Source organism: Tursiops truncatus, chromosome 12, assembly GCF_011762595.2.
Source record: "Tursiops truncatus isolate mTurTru1 chromosome 12, mTurTru1.mat.Y, whole genome shotgun sequence".
NCBI classification, from domain to species: Eukaryota; Metazoa; Chordata; class Mammalia; order Artiodactyla; family Delphinidae; genus Tursiops; species Tursiops truncatus.
The window spans coordinates 68,353,898-68,374,770 of NC_047045.1; the positions used below are offsets into that span (position 1 = coordinate 68,353,898).

A 20,873-nucleotide genomic window follows, 5' to 3' on the forward strand; every position below is an offset into this window, starting at 1 on the left:
GATGATTAAAACAATAACCTTTATTATACACTTAGCTCTCCAAAAGAAAACTGTCATGAAAAATAGTGATTTTACAAACAATAATAAAGTGTAGAGAACTTTATTTAAAGTTTGATAAATTTATCAAAGAACAACAAAAAAAAGTAACACAGATATTATAATACTTCTCACCTATAACATTGCCAAATATTAAAGAGTGATCATTTCAGGGCTAGTGGGAACAGGGGTAGGACAGAACATTCTCATACACTGGGGATGGAATTATGACCATTTCAGACCAGTGCTATCCAACAGAACTTTCTGTAGTAATGGAAATATCCCTTGATCTGCACTGTCCAATATGGTAGCCACTGGCCATGTGTTGCTACTGAGTACTTGAAATGCAGCTAATGTGACTGAGGAACTGAATATCTAATTTTATTTCATCTTAATCAATTTAAACTTAAATAGCCACACGTGCTAGTGGCTACTACATTGGGCAGCATAATTCTAGAAGGCAATCTTAAAATGTCTAGATGGTTTTAAAATACATACATCCTTTGTCCCACTTTTGGTAATCTATTCCACAGCAATAAAAGTATTATGGAATGGGGGTGAGGAAAACAAACCAAAATAAGAAATATTTACGTCTAGAAAAAGATATTCACAATCATAAAGAAAATACGTAATTTCATTTATTTAAACATATATATGTCAAAAAATAAATTTGAAAAAACCTAGCACAGAGATTTAATATAAGAAAAAAGTATATATGTCTGTTTACACATGGACAGAGATACATGGAAGGATGCCCCTAAAATTTTTATAACATTATCTCTGAGGGTAGGATTTTTAGGTAATTATTACTTAATTTGTTAAATCTTTTTATAGTTTGAATTTCTTATGACTATGAATTATTTATATAATCAGAAAAAGAAAACATTAAAATATTTTCATTTGGGAAAAAAAATACCATAAAGGCATTACTGGATCAAAGGATAAACTAGTTTTAAGGCTTTTTTATATATACATAGCAAAGTTGCCCTCTAGAAAGGATGCCCCAATTTCAGCAACCAACTAGCCAGCTCCTCACACACACACCCTTACCAACAGCAAGCATTATAATTTTTTCACCTTTGCCTATTTAACAGGTGAAAAATTGTAACTCTTTTTAACTTGAATTTAATTTATTACTAGTGAAATCGCACACTTGTTCACTCGCTAGTTATTTGTATTTCTTTTAGAATAGCATGTTCATATCCTTCGACTTTTTCAAAATTAGGGTGTACATCTTTTCTCATTAGTTTGTAAAAGTTCTTTATATATTAAGGTTATCAAACCTGTCCTTTTATTTACATTGCAAATATTTTCCCTCTTTGTCATTTGCTTTGTTACTTTGTAACTTATCTTTTTAATATGGAGAAGATTTCAATACTTATATAACTAAAACCTATTCATTTTCCTTTTATGTTTTCTGCCTTTGGTCATATACTTTAAAGAATCCATCTCCATTCCAATTCCTCCAGGCCTTTGCCCAACAAATGCTAACATCAGAGACAAACATTCTAATTACTTGAACTGGTCATATAAATATGTGTACTCTGTACAAGTGCTGTGGGGATGCTAGTATCCTCCCTATTACTTGTATACTGGACATTTCACTTTCAAGTTCCTCAGAACACATTAATCAGAGATTAACTTGCTGCCTCCAGATTTGGTACTAGCTGTGCTTCTGGCCTAATCATAAATTCTTCTCAGAAGTACATAATACACCTTCAATTACTTCAACAATTCTTTGAATTAGTTTAAGATTTGAAGTTTCTTTAGTGGGGAGGGAATGGTTGGACAAAGCCCAAGGTTTATGACAAGCCCTTTTTTCCCTTTTTTAAGTCCTGGAAGAAACATATACTATTGGCCAAAACCAAAAAAATAAGTGCAAACTAAGGACTTCCTTGACCCTGTGTTGATAAACTAGGTAATCACACCCCTAGGTGTTTATAATCTAATTAAAAGACAAAAATGTCAAGGCCAGAGAGGGCTTAGAAATTACTTGGAGTTCAACCACCCCATTTTATAGAGTAGGAAGCAATACCCTAGGGGGATAAAGTGACTTGCCCAAGGTCATACCAAAAGGTAGTAAAAAGACTCAAATGTTTAGTCCGGAAGACTAGAGACTAGTACAAAGATATGAAAGGACAGAAAGAAAACACATTTCTGATACACAAAGTGGAAAAGCTCAATGACTGATTAAACTTAGCTGTTTATGGAACCACTATTGAGTCCTCTATGACAGCAACCCTCAAAATTTCATCTACACAAGCTCCACATAAATACTCTGAGGAGAGTTCCTGAAGCAAATGAAAATAAATGGAAGAGACCACGAATTCCCAGTATTCCAGCATTCCCTGGCCTCCAGGTCTCTCGCCCATAGAAAGATATAAATGCAGCTTAATCTGAGATATTTTAGCCTTCATGTGCATTTATTATCATCCTCACTACTTATAAAGATGCTGCCCAGGGACTTCCCTGGCCATCCAGTGCTTAAGACTCTGCGCTCCCACTGCAGTGGGCACGGGTTTGATCGCTGGTGGGGGAACTAAGATCCCACACGCCACGCAGCGCGGCCAGAAAAAAAAAAAAGGCACCGCCAGGCATATGATATTATTGAAATGATTTGGGGTAAGGAGAGTGAGATTTTTGATATCACATGAAAACTCCTTGTCTCCAGCTTGGAGAATTTAGTAACATAAAAGGAGTTCAGGACAGACAACTCCATATTACAAATAACAAATTAATTATTTAAAGGTACATGTGAACATTAAAGTATCAGACAGAAAGTTATGCATCCTGTAAGTTTAATGGGGGAAATAAATTTTGAAGTGGGCTTAAAGAGTGGGTCATGAAATCAAATCAGGGGTGATGACCAGCATTTTTTTTTCCAAAATGCAATGAAAGAGAAATACCAGAAAAACTGTACATAGAAAGATTAAGTACTGTTCTGTAAAACTTTTGTTTCAATTTTATCTGTGTGTGTTTACTGGAATGTAATACAAAATAGATTTTTTTTTTTACTGTGAGTGACTTTCAAAAGAGTATGAGGAACAAGTTTAAATGAACATATGCATATATGTGTGTGTGCATGATTTATATATATATACATATATGCCAAATAGACTTTTATCCCTATTAAAAAGTTCGATGGGACACGTAAGTATGGGTAAAGCTTGGATTATACACAAATCTTATTAGAGCCCTCCTTAATCAGGAGTCTTGAAAGGAGTGAGGGAAGTGAAAGGATGGATGGATGGATGGATGGATAGATGAATGAGAATCTGGCTGTTCAGGTACTTGTTTTTATCCTGCTCTCTACCGGAAACATCCTCAGCTTCCTTCCTTCTACTAGATAGAGTCAAGAGGTCATAAATACAAAATAATGTGACTTCGAGGATTTGCGAATGTCCACAGGAAACAAAGGGACGCAGCACGCCTGTGCCAGCAGCCCCCGAATAGGGATGTTTGGCGCATACTTCAAACAAGTGAAAAAGAAATAATTTCTGTATTTCGTCTCTTCCTTTCCTCAGAACCACTGTGAGAATGGGCTAAAGAACATTTCAGGACAGTAAAGCCAGCTGTTTACCCAGAGAATGCGAGCGCCATCGAGATTACTGAGACCAGAAAGCAACCCCGGGGACGTTTACTCGAACGCTTCGGTCAGGATAAGCCAGAGAAAATTCCCACCCTATACATCCACGTCCCGCCCCCTCACCATTTGCATCGCCTGTTCCATCCACTTTTCGGTCTCCTCCGCCAACACAGAGCACGCGCCGCCCGTAATCTGCGTGGACCCTACCTTGGCCTCCATACTGCACCGGGGTAGCCTCGCTCAGTGCCGGAGGCCGCGGCGGCGGAGGAGCGCTGGCAACGGAACGCGGTGGGGGCGGGCTGTCGTTTCCGGGGGAATCGAACTGTGAGGCACTCGGGAGCGAATTCTAGACGGACCACGGCGCCTCAGGCTAGTGAGCGGCGGCGGCGGCGGCGCGCCCGCAGCAACAGAAACCGCTGCTGCTCAGCTACAGTCTCCGCCCCCTTCCCGCTCCGGTGACAGTCTCTGCGGAAAGTCGCGTTCGTGGTTTTTGGAGAGCAACGAGTGGGACGACGGCGGTCCAGCCGGGTAGTCCGTGCCAGGCGACGAAGAAACGTTTTCCTGGTGAACCATTCCTCCTTCCCTTTAGGCAGCCCGCACCCCCAGGGCCTGAAGATGCTGAGATCTACGTGGAATTTTCTGAAACGTCACAAAAAGAAATGCATCTTCCTGGGTACGGTCCTCGGAGGTGGGTGACAGCGTTCTTGGAAAGGGGCATAGGGAGGAGGGGGTGGGAGAGAGATGTCTGCCTTCTAAAATAGAGGTGATGGCCCAGGATTCGTTCAACCATGGGACGGGGAACCGGGTGACAAACCTCCAGGGTTCTTTACATCTCTGCAGTTGTGAAATTTGTGCCCTTTGCCCTGATACTGCCGCTTACTCTGTTTCTCGCCTTTTACTCACCCACCTTGGGAGAACCCACCACATTTTTTTTTTTTTTTTCTGTTTCAAGGCACCGTTCTCTTACATATTTTTTTACTTCTCTTCTATTGTTTTACTGTGAGGTTCATCGTTTCTGTTTGGTACTTCCAGTACTTTGGCATTCACCGTTCGCAGAAGTTTCATAATACTCGAGGGAAGTTAACTAAAGCCTGCACTTCGAGTTCTTGTTTAAAGTTAAATTGAATTTTTGAAAACAGCACAATTGTACTGAAGGACTGGAAGGTATATGCTAGACAAAGAAACACAAATCAATATTTTAGCTCTGTTTCAGCTGTTTTAGAATACAAACTATGTAGTAAATTATGCAATAAGAAAGTGCTTTCGGGAAGTTGTGCAATCTTCTCAGGATCTTCAAGATTGGGATGAATTCCCACCTAGCTCACATAACTGAGTTGCACAGGCTGAGAGGAGATTTAGAAACAGATTAGATAGCAATCTTGAGAGCCTTTTTCCTCATAAGACAATCATGCAGGGGTCTAAAGGAGAGAATAAAAGGTCTTGTGTGATACAGGAGAAGGAAATGTAGGACTGTTAAGAGGAAATTTTTAGCATTTGAGTTTTTGGAGAAGTATTATCACTGACTACATGCTTTGGTTACAGAAATAGTTAAAAACAAGAGAAGTTTCCCAAAGAATTTGGTTGTTTTTCTCTTACTATTGATTATATTCTATTGCCCCAAAACAATTTGAAATTAGCAATACTCTTAGCATCAATAATTCAGCTCTGTTGATTCTTGAAAATTTGAAACAGGCTTCTTGTTAATGAGGCAAGGAGAATGTTTTTCTCCTCTCTGAGGTCTACCACAGATCAATAATGATTATATGTAAAATTTTTTTTTTTTGCCGTACGCGGCCTTCTCACTGTTGTGACCTCTCCCGTTGCGGAGCACAGGCTCCGGACACGCCGGCTCAGCGGCCATGGCTCACGGGCCCAGCCGCTCCACGTCATGTGGGATCTCGGACTCTCAACCACTGCGCCACCAGGGAAACCCTCGATTATATGTAAATTTTAATGGCATTCTTTGAAAAATTCTTTATAGATAAAATATATTTTCTAATATCTTCATGCACTGATATCTAATGTATATTTAAATTACACAAAGACTACTGAGTCCACTTTATTTGTAGAAACTAATGATTTATGTGTGATGGAAGAAGTATAAATAAAATATTTTTGCCTCTACTGAAGGAAAGAAAATAGTATCTCTTTAGCTATCTCAGAAAAAATAGCATACCCCGTCAGATTTATGGAACAACCTAATGGTAGATTAGATATAATCATAGGGGAAGCAAAAGAGTACACTTAAGAGACAGTTATAGGTATGATGAATTGGGAGATTGGGATTGACATATATACACTAATATGTATAAAATGGATAACTAATAAGAACCTGCTGTATAAAAAAATAAATAAAATTCAAAAATTCAAAAAAGAAAGATAGTTATAGATTTTTTTCAAAAATCTATTGAGAGCTTTATAGTTAGAGATTAAGAGGAATGAGAAAGGGGGGAAGAGGTTCAGAGGAACAGAAAAAGAAAATAATCCTAGTGTTTTATAACAAGAATGGATGTCAGTCTAAAAAGAAAAAAGAGTAGATGACCATGACTGGCATTTGTTTGAGCCTCATAGTCTTTCTGCTTCAAGGGAAAGGTCCTATAACATGGTACATATCAGTTAATCAATTTTAAGAAATATTTATCCAGTGCCTGTAGTGTTGAAGGTAATAGGATTGGAAATACAAGATTTACAGAGATTTTTAATAGTAATAGCTACCATTTTGTGGGTGCCCAATGGGCCCTGTATTAAGCTCTTCTATTCAGTGGGGATGATGACAGGATAGTTATTGTTATCCCCATTCAAAAATGTGGGAACCAGAGTGCTAAGAATTTAAAAACTTGTTGAGGTTCCCAGAGTTAGGAACAGGGAAGCTAGAACTCAAACCCAGGTGTGTTAGATCCCGAAGCACATTCTCTTTCCACAGTACACCACTCTTGTCTTCATGGACTTTATGGTCTAAAAGGAATGAAAACAAATGACTTAGTTTGTGCAGGCTGCTATAACAAATACCACAGACTGGGTGGCTTATAAACAACACAAATTTATTTCTCCCAGTTCTGGAGTCTGGAAATCTAAGGTCAGGGTACAAGCATGGTTAGGTGAAGGTCCACTTCGGGGTTGCAGACTTCTTGTAGTCTCACATGGCAGAAGGGGATAGGGATCTCTGTGAAGGCCCTTTGATAAGAACACTAATCTCGGGCTTCCCTGGTGGCGCAGTGGTTGAGAGTCCGCCTGCCGATGCAGGGGACACGGGTTCGTGCCCCGGTCCAGGAGGATCCCACATGCCACGGAGCGGCTGGGCCCGTGAGCCATGGCCGCTGAGCCTGCGCGTCCGGAGCCTCTGCTCCGCAGCGGGAGAGGCCACAACGGTGAGAGGCCTGCGTACCGCAAAAAAAAAAAACCAAGAAACAAAACACTAATCTCATTCTTGACAGCCCCACTGTCATGCCCTAAGCGCCTCCCAAAGACTCCCACCTCCTAATACCATCACATAGGGCATTAGAATTTCAACAGATGAATTTAGGGGAGACACAAACATTCAAACCACAGCAAGAAGCATACAAATAATTAAAATACAAAACAATAAGACCTGAAAAATGCTGTATATATCAAACTGGCAGATAGCCTGTGCAGTTGGAAATAATTAGGAAAGCGCTTCATGGAAGAAGTAGCACATTTTGACAGATTTGCAAACTAGGTAAGATATCAACTTGCATGCTCAAGAATCTTGGCCATTCAGTGGTGGGGAAAAAACTTTAATGTTTGGTCTCTTTGGTTTTTCATTCATTCAACAAACATTTGAATTAGAGGGCCTACTCTCTCCATATTGGGCTCTGGTGATACACAGGAATAAGATACAATTCTTGACCTTGAGGAACTCATAGTGCAGTCCAGAAAGCAGAAATGGAAATAAACAAAAGTAGTACAGTGATAGTATTAGAGTACCATAATAGAGCAGGGTTCTGTGGGAGCATAGAGAGAGAGAATAATGGAGGTGTTCAGCAAGCCTCCCTTAAGAATCCACTGGAGGGACTTCCCTAGTGGTGCAGTAGTTAAGAATCTGCCTGCCAATGTAGGGGACACAGGTCGATCCGTAGTCTGGGAAGATCACACATGCCATGGAGCAACTAAGCCCACAAGCCACAACTACTGAAGCCCGCGTGCCTAAGAGCCCGTGCTCCGCAACAAGAGAAACCACCGCAATGAGAAGCCCACGCACCACAATGAAGAGTAGCCCCCACTTGACACAACTAGAGAAAGCCCGTGTGCAGCAGCGAAGACCCAACGCAGCCCAAAATTAATCAATTATTTATTTATTTATTTTAAAAAGAATCCGCTGGAGTTACAGCTAGCAAAGTAGAAGGGGGCACAACAGGTAAAGGGGTTGCTCAGCAGATTCAGAGACCTTGTTTTGGGTGAATCAAAGTGTATTTCACTATGGCTAAGTGCAAGGAATAAATGGGGAGTGGCAAAAGATAAATTTGGAGAAGTAGCTATAGTGCAGATTGTGAAGGGCCTTCCTTATTGTGCCATTCTACAGAATTTGGAGCTTCTCAGACTTTAGTATGGATAAAAATCACTGAAGGGACTTAATGAAAATATAGAATTCTTTCTCCGAGATTCTGATTCTTTAGGTCCAGAGTGCAGTTCATTAATTCTTTAATTCATTCAACAAATATTTATTGAGCTCCAATTGTGTACCAATATTATATATTGGGGGTACAGCATCATATAAGACAAAACATTTGGGGATGTTTTCAAGGAACTTCCTTAAAGGCTACTTTTTTTTTTTCTGCGGTACGCGGGCCTCTCACTGTTGTGGCCTCTCCCGTTGCGGAGCACAGGCTCCGGACGCGCAGGCTCCGGACGCGCAGGCTCAGCGGCCATGGCTCAGCGGCCATGGCTCACGGGCCCAGCCGCTCGGCGGCATGTGGGATCTTCCCGGACCGGGGCACGAACCCGCGTCCCCTGCATCGGCAGGTGGACTCTCAACCACTGCGCCACCAGGAGAGCCCCAAGGCTACATTTTTAACAAGTACCCCATCAGTAATTCTGATGTAAGTGGAACAGGGACTGTACATTAAGAAATGATGGCAGGGTGTTGAAGAATTCTAAATGTGGCAGTAGTACAGTCAGATTCAAGTTTTAGAAAATCACTTTGCATATAAAAGATGGATTGGAAAGGTGTGAGACCAGAAACAAAGGAGAGTTAGGAAGCTGTTAAACCTGTTCAAGAGCATTAGTAATCTGGGTCTGAATGAAGACAGTGGTAGAGAAGTGGACTAAAGTGGCAAAGCTTAGAAAATATTTCTGAAATAGAATCAGAATAGAAGGGTTTGGTGGTCTTTTGTATGGGAGTGAAGTTAATAGATTATTTTCAAACCCTTATTGACGTTATTAACCTAGTAAGATAGTTATACTGAAGGATTTTCATCCATTAAGGCACTAAGTGATGGTTTTAGAAAACCAAATTCGTAATATGGGAAGGCTAGAAGATATTTTGCTTTACCAGCAGTGTTCTGAAAGGAAACGTCAAAACATTTTACATTTATTCTTTGAGATATTTAGTGAATGTTTTCATTATTCATAAATAAAGTCATAGCTAAAGAAGAAAACTTAAAGCTCATATAATCCCAGCCTTTCATTTTATGAAGAAATTTAGACCCAGAGAGAGGAAAGACTTGCTTAAAGTTACCTGCCTAGTTAGTGCCACAGCCATCAGTATGTACTCTCTTCTGGGCCAAACTTCAGGCAGCAAGTCAGGTGTATCCTGAACTCCACATTTTAGGTAATGAATTCTCTGCCTTCATTCTTACTTCTGTAGGGAAACAAATCAGACAAAATCAGAATTTATGAATTTTGCAAATGAGAGCCTGGGTAAATTAGTCCTTGTATAGGAATTTACTTCAGTGCTAACTCGAGGAAAATAATGGATTGTGGGATTTTAGCCTAATGCCTTGTATCAGTTTGCTAGGGCTGCCATAACGAAGTACCACAAACTGAGTTGCTTAAGCAACAGAAATGTATTGTCTCTCAATTTTGGAGGCCAGAAATCCAAGATCAATGTGTTGGCAGGATTTGTTCCGTCTCAGGGCTTTAAGAGAGGATCTGTTCCAGGCCCTTCTCCTTGGCTTGTAGATAGCTTTCTCCTCCCTGTGTCTTTACATCATCTTTCCTGTACACATGTCTATGTCCAAATTTCCCGTTCTTATAAGAACACCAGTCGTACTGGATTAGGCCCACCTTAGTGACCTCCTTTTAACTTGATTATCTCTGCAAAGACCCTATCTCCAAATAATGTCACTTTCTGAAGTACTAGAGCTTCAACATGTTAATTTGGGCTAGGATACACTTCAACCCATAATAATTTATCTTTTAGCTTTAGTAAGAATATATTACATTTACCAAATTAAACACAGTACAGTTAGTTGACCCTTGAACAAAACAGGTTTGAACTGCACAGGGCCACTTACACAATACATTTGACCTTTGAACAACTCAGATTTGGACTGTGCAAGGCCACTTATATGCAGACTTTTTTCAGTAAATACTGCAGCACAACAGATCCTCGGTTGAATCCAAGGGCACAGAACTATGAATTGAGCCCACTGTAAAGTTACAAGCAGATTTTCCACTTCTGGAGGGAGTGTTCTGCACCCCTATCCCTGGAGTCGTTCAGAGGTCAACTGTAGTTCCTAAAGTGTTTTTGTCAGACACTGTTGAAAATCTAATGAAAGCAGTGGACCTTCTCCCCAGGAAAACACATAGACCAATCAAATTTACTATTATTCCAGAAAATTCTTAACTATACAAGGGGTGTCATTGCAGCATTTCATTTTACGCTATTATTATTATTTGAGAAACAATAATCATTTTACACATAACTTTTAGCCATCTGTTGTGCAAATAAAATAGAAGCAATTCATTGAGAAGTAGTTATTATCTAAGAGTTGCCTGTCAAAGGGTTACTTCGTAAGTCAGTTGCTTCATTCTGTTAGTATTATGGCGCTGTCTTCAGTTTATTGAGGATGAATTACAAGAAAGGTAGCTCTGAAGACATTTATATGAATTTTTATTTATTCTTTAAGGAGATTGTAATACATTTTTTGCATCTAGACCTAACAGCAGTCACACTTTATTTCTAATTATTTGTAGCACATACTCTTTCAATGTCTTTTTAAGACATATAACATGTTATCAGTTCATCTGTATTGCTTACACTAGTGAAAATAATTCAGGATACGTGTTTGCTTTGCAGTTCTTAGTGGGCTTCCTCCTTCCCACCTGTGACAAACAGACCAAATCCAGTTATTTCGGTCATGTACAATTCTTATGTTCTTTCTTGTTATATTGGAGGCTACAGACAGTTGGAGGTAGGTGAGGATTAGTTATTCTCCTACAGCCTTGTTGCCAGGTTATCATGAAACAAATTCTGGCTCACATTAAAACATCTATTATCAAGGATAGATAAAACAGTATCATAACTTGTTCTATAAGCTCATTGAAATCCCATTGTCCTTTCTTTGTGCTACAACAGCACCATGCATAAACGATTTACCCAAAGCAAATGCAACAGTATTCTAGATGTAGGATTCTGCTGGCCATGTGGTTAACCCTCTTGACTAAGAATCCTTCGAACTAGCAGCTGAGGATCCGAGACTAAGCCATTCCTAAGGGTTAAGGACTTTCTCGTATATTCTTGTTCAAATGAATATTACTAAAATGTTTCAGCTAACCCAGTATCTTAAACACCAGTCATTTAATCTGTGAAAAGCCATTTCTGATATTCATTTTGCTAGGTTAGTTGAAATGCTTAAACCTTGAACTATGGCTTTTGATCAAATGCTAACTAACCACGCTGGAGTGTTAACATTCCCAGTCAGGACAACTGAATGCCTATAAGGTATGACCAAAATGTGCACATTTTATATTATACTGTCTATACTGAAATGTGTTAAAGTAAATTACAGGCCGTAAGACCCCACCTATATTTTTATATCATAGTGTCATAATTTAGGAATTTTTGTACCCTTTTCACCTTCCCTTTTTCACTTAAGTTTCTAGTTTTAGATGTCTGCTTGACAACCTACCTTTCTTTTATTCTTCCTTTTAAATTTTTTCTTACATTTTTAAAAAGTATTATATTTTGGTTGAAGAAAATGTATAAACCATAGAGAAGCAAGAAGAAGGAAAAAAATCGCCTGCTATCCCACTATTTAGCAATGATCATTGTTTAATATATGTAAGAAATTAAAATCCATCTGTTGTCATATATGTTTATTTACATTAAAAAGCAAAACTTCTAGGATCTTATTTTATCCTCTAACACTATAACATGGATGTTTCCTTAAGTCATTAACTATTTAGCAATGTAGTTTTTAATAGCTATGTAAGAGTCCATTGTATGGCTAGACCATAATGTATTTAAACAGTTCCCTTTTGCTGGACATTTAGAATATCTCCAGTTCACTATTAAAGGCATTGCCTGACTTTGTAGATTTAATTCCTTTCTGTTTCTTTAGACCTAGTCTTTATGTACCCATCTATCATTGGCTTTTAAAATGCCAGTCTCCTTTTCCTTCTCTTCAGGTTGCAATTCTTATACAGTTCTTTAATTTAGGTTCTTAAAAGTTGTAATTTTTAGCTTTTCACTAATATAAGCCTCATATTTGGATAAAGTGGGTTAAAAATACTGTTTAGAATTTTTAATACTCTAATTAACTGCATTAATATACTAACTTGTTTTAAAAAATAATTTTAGGAATATATATCCTGGGGAAATATGGACAGAAGAAAATCAGAGAAATACAAGAAAGGGAGGCTGCAGAATACATTGCCCAAGCGCGACGACAATATCATTTTGAAAGTAACCAGAGGACTTGCAATATGACAGGTAAGACAAAGAGAACTATTTATACATGTATAAAGTTGCTTGATGATTTATATTAATTTGCATACCTCCAGGACCAAAGTTAGAGGAAAAGGCAAAAATGCTAAATCTAGCAATTATTTACATGATTTAACTGAAATACATCATTTAATGTGGATTTGGAAAATCAGTGTAAATTAATATGCAACATGGATGCTTGTTCATTCATTTTATTTATTCATTCAGCAAATACTCAACAGTACTCAGCACTGGGGAAACAGAAGGTGAACAATTTGGTCAATTTTGTGAAAAAACAAAAACCTGACCTTCAGAGTTTATTCACTAGTGAGAGAAGAAGATGATAAACAACAGATAAATGACTTTAGGCAGTGATGACTGCTTACAAGAGAATGAGCTGTGTGAGCGGTGGGGTGCTCTTTAAGGTGGGGCAACCAGGAGTCAGACCTCTTTAAGGAAGTGACATTTGAGGAGAAATTAAATGGTACAATGGAGGGAGCCATACAAAATGCCTGTGGTGGGAACAAGCTTGGCATATTTGAGAAATAGCGAAAAAGGCTGTGTAGTTAGAGTAGCATGAGCAATGGAAGAAGAGTGATAGGAGACAGGGCTGCAGGAGTGGGCCTGATGCCATTGGGCCATTTATGTCATAGTAAAGAATTTCTTACATTAACAAGGCACCTAGAGACCTGTAAGTCTAACACAATAGTATACACTCAGTGTTAATCAGTGGTAATAATTTAATCTCCAGAGCTAGAAACCTACTGGGAGGATGCTATAACAAAATCAGCTGCCCATATTTGAAGAAAACAAGGTGTTACGTTATAATTGGCATAACTCCTTGAAGAATTAGTTCTCAAATCCGTGTCAAACTTGTTTTTCTTTGTTATTGTTTGAAGCTTAATGCTTTTCTACCATTTCTTTCAAGAACAATTAACTTAGAAAAAAATTTATAAAGGTAGGTTCTCTTTGTTCAATTTTAAAAGTAGAATATTTTTTCAAGGTTGGAAGAACTTTGTTTTTAGTTCAGTCTCATTTGATAAAGAGGCTGGGATTAAGAAGGTTAAGAGACACATTGCATTTCAGCTGGAGTATGATTTTTTTTTTTTTTGTCTGTGCCGTGCGGCATGCGGGATCTTAGTTCCCCTACCTGGGATTGAACACGTGCCCCCTGCATTGGGAGCACAGAGTCTTAACCACTGGACTGCCAGGGAAGTCCCATGATTTTTAATGTTTGAAATAATAATACTTCAATCTATAAAGCAAAAATTAATCATAAATGCTGTGTAAAATGGCAACTCAGATAAGGTACAGTAAGAGCGAGCACAGGCTCAAGGGTGAGGCAGATCTGGTTCCGTTCCTAGTTTTGCCTTGTAATATCTGTGTGTCTTTGGGCAAATCTAAATCTAGTTCTTTCCTCTATAAAATGATCATCATAAAACCCACTTCATAATTGTTTTATGAGAATGCAGTAATTCATATAAAGTGCTTGGTACATAACAAATACTCAGTAACATAACTTTTTAAAAATTACACAATTCTTTAAATCAATATTTAGCATTCAATATCGTGGTACTACCAAGGACATTTTAATGAATTTTTAAAGAATAAGAGCAGTCCATTTCTTTTTTTTCTTTTCTTTTTGTTTAATTGAATGAAAAATTCTTTAGTGCTTTACAGTTTTCAAAAGTTTCACATACATGATTTCATATAATCCCAAAATAATCCTTTTTTTTTCCTACCCCTGTACTGCCCCTGCCCCTTCCCTCTCCCCACTGTTAACCACTAGTTTAAGAACAGTTCATTTCCAGTTATTACTCAAATTTTCAAAAAATGAAAAATGCTGACTTCTGGGATCTCAAAATACATCTTAGTTTGACATGGACCCTTGTGTCAGTTTAGGTGCTCTGGGAAGCACAGCTAAGATGGGATTAGATGTGCAGGAGACTGACTGGGGGGAACACCCATGCAGAATAAAGAGGAGGGAGGAGAAGTAAGCAAGGAAAGCCTTTAGACCACCATACAGGTCTGATAGTTGTGAATAGAATGGGCAGAGGAAGGAGGGTTAGGTAAGAAGAGTCTCTGAGTACAGCACGGTTTTAAGAAAGTTTTGGCAGGCCAGTCGGGAGTCCTCAAGGCTAAGTTCCCTGGTAGAGGAGTCCCTCAGGATCGGGCCTGCTTTAGTATCCCCACCAAGCACTGTCATTGGCTGAGAGCGGTGTAGATCCAGAGGGGTGGCAGCTGGAGCTGACAGCTAATTATGCTCCTCCCAGCAGAAGATGCGAGCGGCACATTTCCATGACCATCACACCCCTCAGATGAATGCATAGCTGATACAGGCAGTTAGAACTAAAATATGGTGCCCACTAAGAGCCAAAGTATAGGTTCACTGAAAAGATTTCCAGATTAGCTTTCTGATATGTATTGATAATGGGGTTACAAATCATATAATTAAATTTCTATTCTTTTGAATAAGATGTAATGGACATACTAGAAAAATTTAGTACTTTTAGGTAAATATAATCAGTTTTTTAACCCAAGAAGTTGGCCCCAACTTGAAAGATAGTATCTAATGGAATGCTTCTGTGCCCTGCCCATTGTCTCTACCGTCTTCATGATTTTACTAAAGATTTGGGAGAAGTGCTTATTAAATTTACACATGACACAACGCTTGGATGCATAACTGACACCACAAATGAAGTTTTGGGATGCAAAATAGTCTAGTCCCGTTTAAGTGCTAGACTGGGATAAAAGAATTGTTCTGCATTAAAAGTCAATTGTACTGATACAGAATTATCCAAGCTTGCTTAAAAACAGGAGGTATGAGGAAAGATTGGGAATTCTAGTTGAACATAAGCTTGTTATGAACCAGAGTATGATGTGACTTCTGGAAATACTAATTTAATCTTAGACTGAAGTAATAAAGTCTGTGGTTCAGCTCAAAGGTAGTTATAACATGCTCTGTGGTAGTCAGAGCAGAGGTCCATTTCTGCCTGTCACATGTTAAGAAGATACAAACTGGCATGTGTCAGAAGAAGCCAAGTAAGGATAATAATAAAAAGAGCTAACACTTGCTGAGCATTTCCATGTGTAAAGAAGCACTGTTCTAATGCCTTTTATCCTTAATCCTTACAACAGTCTTGTAAGGTAGATCCACTGTCATCCCCAGTTTACAGATGAGGAAACTGAGGCACAGAGAAGTTAAATAATTTGCTCAGGGTCACACAGATTCAAGGCTGGTGAAGGGTTGTCCTGTGATTTGTGGTTGGACTGGGGGTGTTTATCATGGAGACCAGGTGGCTAAAGCAAGACATGAAAGCTGTATTCAACTCAATACAGAAACATATTTGTTCAGTGTTAGTACAGATGGCTAGAAGAGAAGAATAGCCTTGTCTTTGATTGAGTATGCTGAAGTGGAAAGTCAGAAGCTCTTATCTCTCAGGAGAATTATTGAAGAGATTCCTCTTAAATCATGTTGTCATACCACATAATCTTTAAAGTTCCCTACTACTTTTTCTGAATTTAGGACTCTAGTGTTGCTTTTTCTTGGTAAGATAAAATACCGTGTTTAGGCTAGATATACATACCACGGACACTAAAAGAGAAACCACGTTTTACATTGACTGAGCTGCTACTTTAGTTAGTGGTCTAAACAACTTAGGTGATTTAATCATGTATCTTGAGGAAATGTGCTGAAGCTACACAATGCAGCACTGAAATAAATGTTTAGAGTAGGTTAAAAGCTGAATTTTCTATTGAAAAAAAATAACATGGATCTTGTCATTAATATCTTGCCTTGTCAAGAAGTAAAAATCATACACTAAAGTTTTCCCTTTTAGAATATGGCATTTGTAATCTCTTGATATTTTTTCATTTTGTTGTCACTACTTTAGTAGTTTTTACATTTATGTATGTACATTTCACCAACATTTCTTATACCATGCATAGAGCCATAAATAAATAACTCCCGTAAATTACATGCAGTCTTTTTTTCCATAGAGTATTATATCTTATTGTATCTTCATGTTGGTATTCGAACAATAGCCATTGTCAAAACCAAAACTACAACTCGGCAGCTCTTAATCCCTAGCCTGATGCACTTTTGTCTAGGTCGTAACAAATGCCTGTTGCTTTGTAGTAGTTAAGAAATAAATGTTTTCTAAAATTAGAAATAAAATGTGAAGCAAGAAGTATAGCTAAAGACAAAAGATCATTTTATTGAATCAGAAATAAACATTTATTGTAAAAGATCTGGAAAAAAAAAAAAGAATTATCCATAGTCTGTAGCCCAAAGACCAACACTGTTAACATTTGGTAATAATTCTTCCCATTCTTTCTTCTACGTGTACTTGTTTGCATCACTATGATCATCACATGTATATGCATAATTTTGCTTCACATGAGCAGATAAATGATTTATTAGTATGTAACTGGTTTTTATTCTTAATAATAATTTGAAAGCCCTGACCTTCCTTACCAACCCTTGATAGTTGCTAGTCCTGTCATATAGCCTAAAACAATGTGCACTTCTCAGTGAAGGCAGTCCTATCACTTGTGACCTTTTTAATTTTCTGTTTGTATTATAGTGCTGTCCATGCTTCCAACACTGAGAGAGGCCTTAATGCAGCAACTCAATTCTGAGAGCCTTACAGCTCTGCTAAAAAACAGGTAAATGCAAGTTACAGCCATTCTCATGTATACATTGCACTGAAAATTTATAGAATGTAACTGAAATACTTTTCAAAAGTCTTTGTTTTCTTATTTTTCTTTCTATTTAGAGCTTATAATAAATAAGCTCATTTAGAAAAAAATATTTACTTACGATATCATTTAATTAATATTTTGTCCATTTATTTATGTTCTACCTTGGTGTGCAAAGTATTTAGGGTGACAATATTTGTATGTATTCTGGTTTTCATATGAAGAGATCTTCTGTCACTCTGACACTTTTTCAGAAATTTAATTATGGAGTACTTAGGGAATGTGTTCCTGAACCAGATGTTGTGAAGCGACAGTAATGTTAAATATTAAATATTAACTCTTTAATATTCTTAAAGAGTTTACAGCGTACTAGCTAAAGCATGTGAACATACATTTTAAATAACTAAAGCATATGAACTGACATTTTATATCATTAACAAAATGAAGTACAAATATAACATGAACATATGATAATGATAATTTATCTTACCATGACAGTGTACTGTGTACAAAGCACTTTCATACATAGGACCTTGTATGTGGAGAGTAGTGTGTATTGGAGTATTGTAATTTAGTGTGATGCTGTGTTAGTTTGAGAAGACTTCCAGAAGGAAATGGCTTCTTTTAATGAACAAGAAGGGGGGTGGAGGGGAATGGTTTCACTAAATATATTTTAATCATTGTGGCCTTATCGAAAGATATTCATTTTCCTTGTAATCATTCTCCAGTAGTCAGGGGAAAGAAAGTGCTCTTTCTGGGGTGTCTCTTTGTGCCAGGCCCAGTGCTAGATACATTACTCCCATTTAATTTCCACAGTATCCTTGTGAGGCAGATTTTTTTTTTAACATCTTTATTGGAGTATAATTGCTTTACAATGGTGTGTTAGTTTCTGCTTTATAACAAAGTGAATCAGCTATACATATACATATATCCCCATATCTCCTCCCTCTTGCGTCTCCCTCCCACCCTCCCTATCCCACCCCTCTAGGTGGTCACAAAGCACCGAGCTGATCTCCCTGTGCTATGCGGCTGCTTCCCACTAGCTATCTATTTTACATTTGGTAGTGTATATATGTCCATGCCACTCTCTCACTTCGTCCCAGCTTACCCTTCCTCCTCCCCGTGTCCTCAAGTCCATTCTCTGCATCTGCATCTTTATTCCTGTCCTGCCCCTATGTTCTTCATAACCATTTTTTTCTTTAAATTCCATATATATGTGTTAGCATACAGTATTTGTTTTTCTCTTTCTGACTTACTTCACTCTGTATGACAGACTCTAGGTCCATCCACCTCACTACAAATGACCCAATTTCGTTTCTTTTTATGGCTGAGTAATATTCCATTGTATATATGTGCCACATCTCCTTTATCCATTCATCTGTCTATGGACACTTAGGTTGCTTCTGAGGCAGATATTATTAACTCCATTTTGCAGATAGGAATTTAGTGCTCAGGCAGGTTACGCAGCAAGCTGGAAAATTTCTTTGAAGACATTTTCTGTGGTCAGACAATACCTCCCAAAATAACAGTGAATTTATATACAGTTGGTTTGTGTACTTTTTTTGGATGGGGGTATAAATTGTAATTTTTTTATTAGAAAACAAATATACAACTTGGAATGGATTTGAAGCAAATTGTGTCGTAACAGTTTTTAAGTGGCTAAAACAAAGTTTAAAAATCAAGTAACAGGGACTTCCCTGGTGGTCCAGTGGTTAAGAATCCGTCTTCCAACACAGGGGATGCAGGTTCAATCCCTGGTCAGCGAGCTAAGATCCCACACGCCATGGGGCAACTAAGCCTGCGCGTCGCAACTACTGAGCCTGCACACCACAACTACTGAGACTGCGCGCCACAACTAGAGAGAAAGCCCACACACACGCCACAACAAAGAGCCCACGCACTGCAACAAAAGATTCCACATGCTGCAGCTAAGACCCAACGCAGCCAACAATAAAAATAGATTTTAAAAAAATAAATAAAAATCAAGTAACAGTAAAAGAAAAATGTATGAGTACCTGGATAATACACCCGTTTTGCAATAGTGCAGCTTTTAAATACATATTATTGACTGTCCATAATCCACGCAAAGTTACAACTCTGCACTTCAACAACATGATGACAGTCCCTAAAGAAAACTACTTTAAAAAAGGCATAACCTAGATATTCCCTCATTCAACCAACTGATCAGGTTTTTTAATCTGATTAAAGTATAATGCTAGTGATAAGAATTTTTTCCTTAGTTTCATGATTCTTAGAGGCTGACACACTTTTACTACTACTTATGGATGTAAGGTTTGGTTTATAAATTAGTTCATGTGATTATATAAAGAAGAAACATATAGAAAAATAAATTTTAATTGCCTTAAGTTTTAGTCTTACTGAGAAGGCAAGACAAATGAAATAAGTGAATACACTTTTATAAAAGCAACACAGAAACACACACATTAAACATAAGTGGGATTCTTTCTTGGTAACCCTGTTTCCCGTAAGGCCCTACATTCCCTGTGTTTTGGAGGATTTAAGATAATTAAGATAAGGTCTCTTTCTCTCTAAGACTTTGTCATCCAAAGGAGGAATTAGATGAAATAAATTGTCATAATTCAAGACATACTATGGTTAGTCTGTGGTAAAAAGTAAAAGCAAAATGTGGGAGAAAATGTGGGAGGCTAGAGAGCAAAGAGATTAATGATGGGTAATCCTGGATAGCTTTAAAGAAAAGGCGTGAGCCCTCTTCTCTTTATAACACAGGAGAATTTTTTAAATTCTTGGAAGGGTAAGATGCACAACAGTTCTCCTCATTGCCTGTTTCCTCTTTAAACATCTCTGTGTTATTTTTTCTTTCCTTTCTTTTGATTTGAAATTACTATTTGCAGTTTGGGGGCTGGGGGAGGGGAGAATGTCCATTTGAGAAGTATTTGCATAAAGAGACGCTTGAGCCCTTACAAAGTGTGATTAAAGTAAGGCCTCCAATCTTATGACTGCTTTTGTATTGGTTTTCAATCAACTCCGGCCTCATATAAGCCTGTCAAGCAAGTTAATTTTCTCCTTGAACTAATTGTGATAATAACTAATCAGAAATAAATGAAAGGTTTGATAGTCTTATTTTATCAGTTTTATAGTAGCAAATAAACAACACTGCCTTTAATATTTGGCATTCTTATTGATGATTGATAATGGCAGTGTAGTTTCAATGGCAAAGGATCTTAAACATCCTTCATCACAAGACAGGTAGAACACTTTGAAAGGATTAGTTTAATTCTTAAACATATTTTGGTAATATTAAAGAGTCTGATTGTATTTAACTTGAAGTTGGTTTTCATCAGACAAATCATTTGAAAGGAATCTTGGCCTAGAAAGTACTTTCCTCTGTTCTACATAGGTCTGGAATCAGAATCTTTAAAACAGATAAGGTGAATTTTTTTTTTTCATTTTTTGTAAATGTATATATTAAAAGTGATTACCACAGTCAAGCTAATTAACATATCCATCACCTCATGTAGTTACCATTTTTTTGGTGTGTGGTGAGAACACTTAACATCTATTCTCAGGAAATTTCAAGTATACGAAAGCATTATTATCAACTGTATTCACCGTGCTGTACATTAGGTCTCATAACTCAATTAAATCTACTTTTAAGTCTGATAGTGGTGAATGTCAACATGA

The 20,873-nt window shown here is 37.8% G+C and overlaps 3 protein-coding genes across 14 annotated transcripts in view; 1 reads left to right on the forward strand and 2 right to left on the reverse strand.

Moving 5' to 3' along the window:
- The window catches only part of ADAT2 (adenosine deaminase tRNA specific 2), a 107,152-nt gene extending 103,177 nt beyond the window's left edge, over positions 1-3,975 (reverse strand). For all 8 annotated transcript variants that reach the window (XM_073789677.1, XM_073789675.1, XM_073789674.1 and 5 more), the window contains exon 1: positions 3,746-3,975. In XM_073789677.1, the coding sequence (XP_073645778.1) occupies positions 3,746-3,841 (96 nt within the window). In that variant the 5' untranslated portion in view covers positions 3,842-3,975. The remainder of the gene's footprint in view (positions 1-3,745) is intronic.
- A 75-nt stretch (positions 3,976-4,050) lies between these two features.
- PEX3 (peroxisomal biogenesis factor 3) overlaps positions 4,051-20,873 on the forward strand; it is a 36,615-nt gene continuing 19,792 nt past the window's right edge. The window contains exons 1-3 of one of the 2 annotated variants that reach the window (XM_019951683.3): positions 4,051-4,295; positions 12,384-12,515; positions 17,096-17,177. In XM_019951683.3, coding sequence (XP_019807242.1) covers positions 4,238-4,295; positions 12,384-12,515; positions 17,096-17,177 — 272 coding nt within the window. In that variant the 5' untranslated portion in view covers positions 4,051-4,237. Of the gene's footprint in view, positions 4,311-12,383; positions 12,516-17,095; positions 17,178-20,873 lie in introns of both variants that reach the window. The other variant, XM_019951682.3, reaches the window with a different exon arrangement.
- Positions 6,320-20,873, reverse strand: part of FUCA2 (alpha-L-fucosidase 2) — a 60,166-nt gene continuing 45,612 nt past the window's right edge. The window contains exons 9-10 of one of the 4 annotated variants that reach the window (XR_002179703.3): positions 9,318-9,440; positions 6,320-6,577 (exon numbers count right to left, since the gene is read on the reverse strand). Coding sequence is in view for 1 of the 4 variants with exons in the window: in XM_019951681.3 (XP_019807240.2) it covers positions 9,439-9,440 (2 nt within the window). In the remaining 3 variants the exon portion in view is untranslated. Of the gene's footprint in view, positions 6,578-8,616; positions 9,441-20,873 lie in introns of those variants that run through there. The other 3 variants (XR_012324889.1, XR_012324888.1, XM_019951681.3) reach the window with 3 other exon arrangements.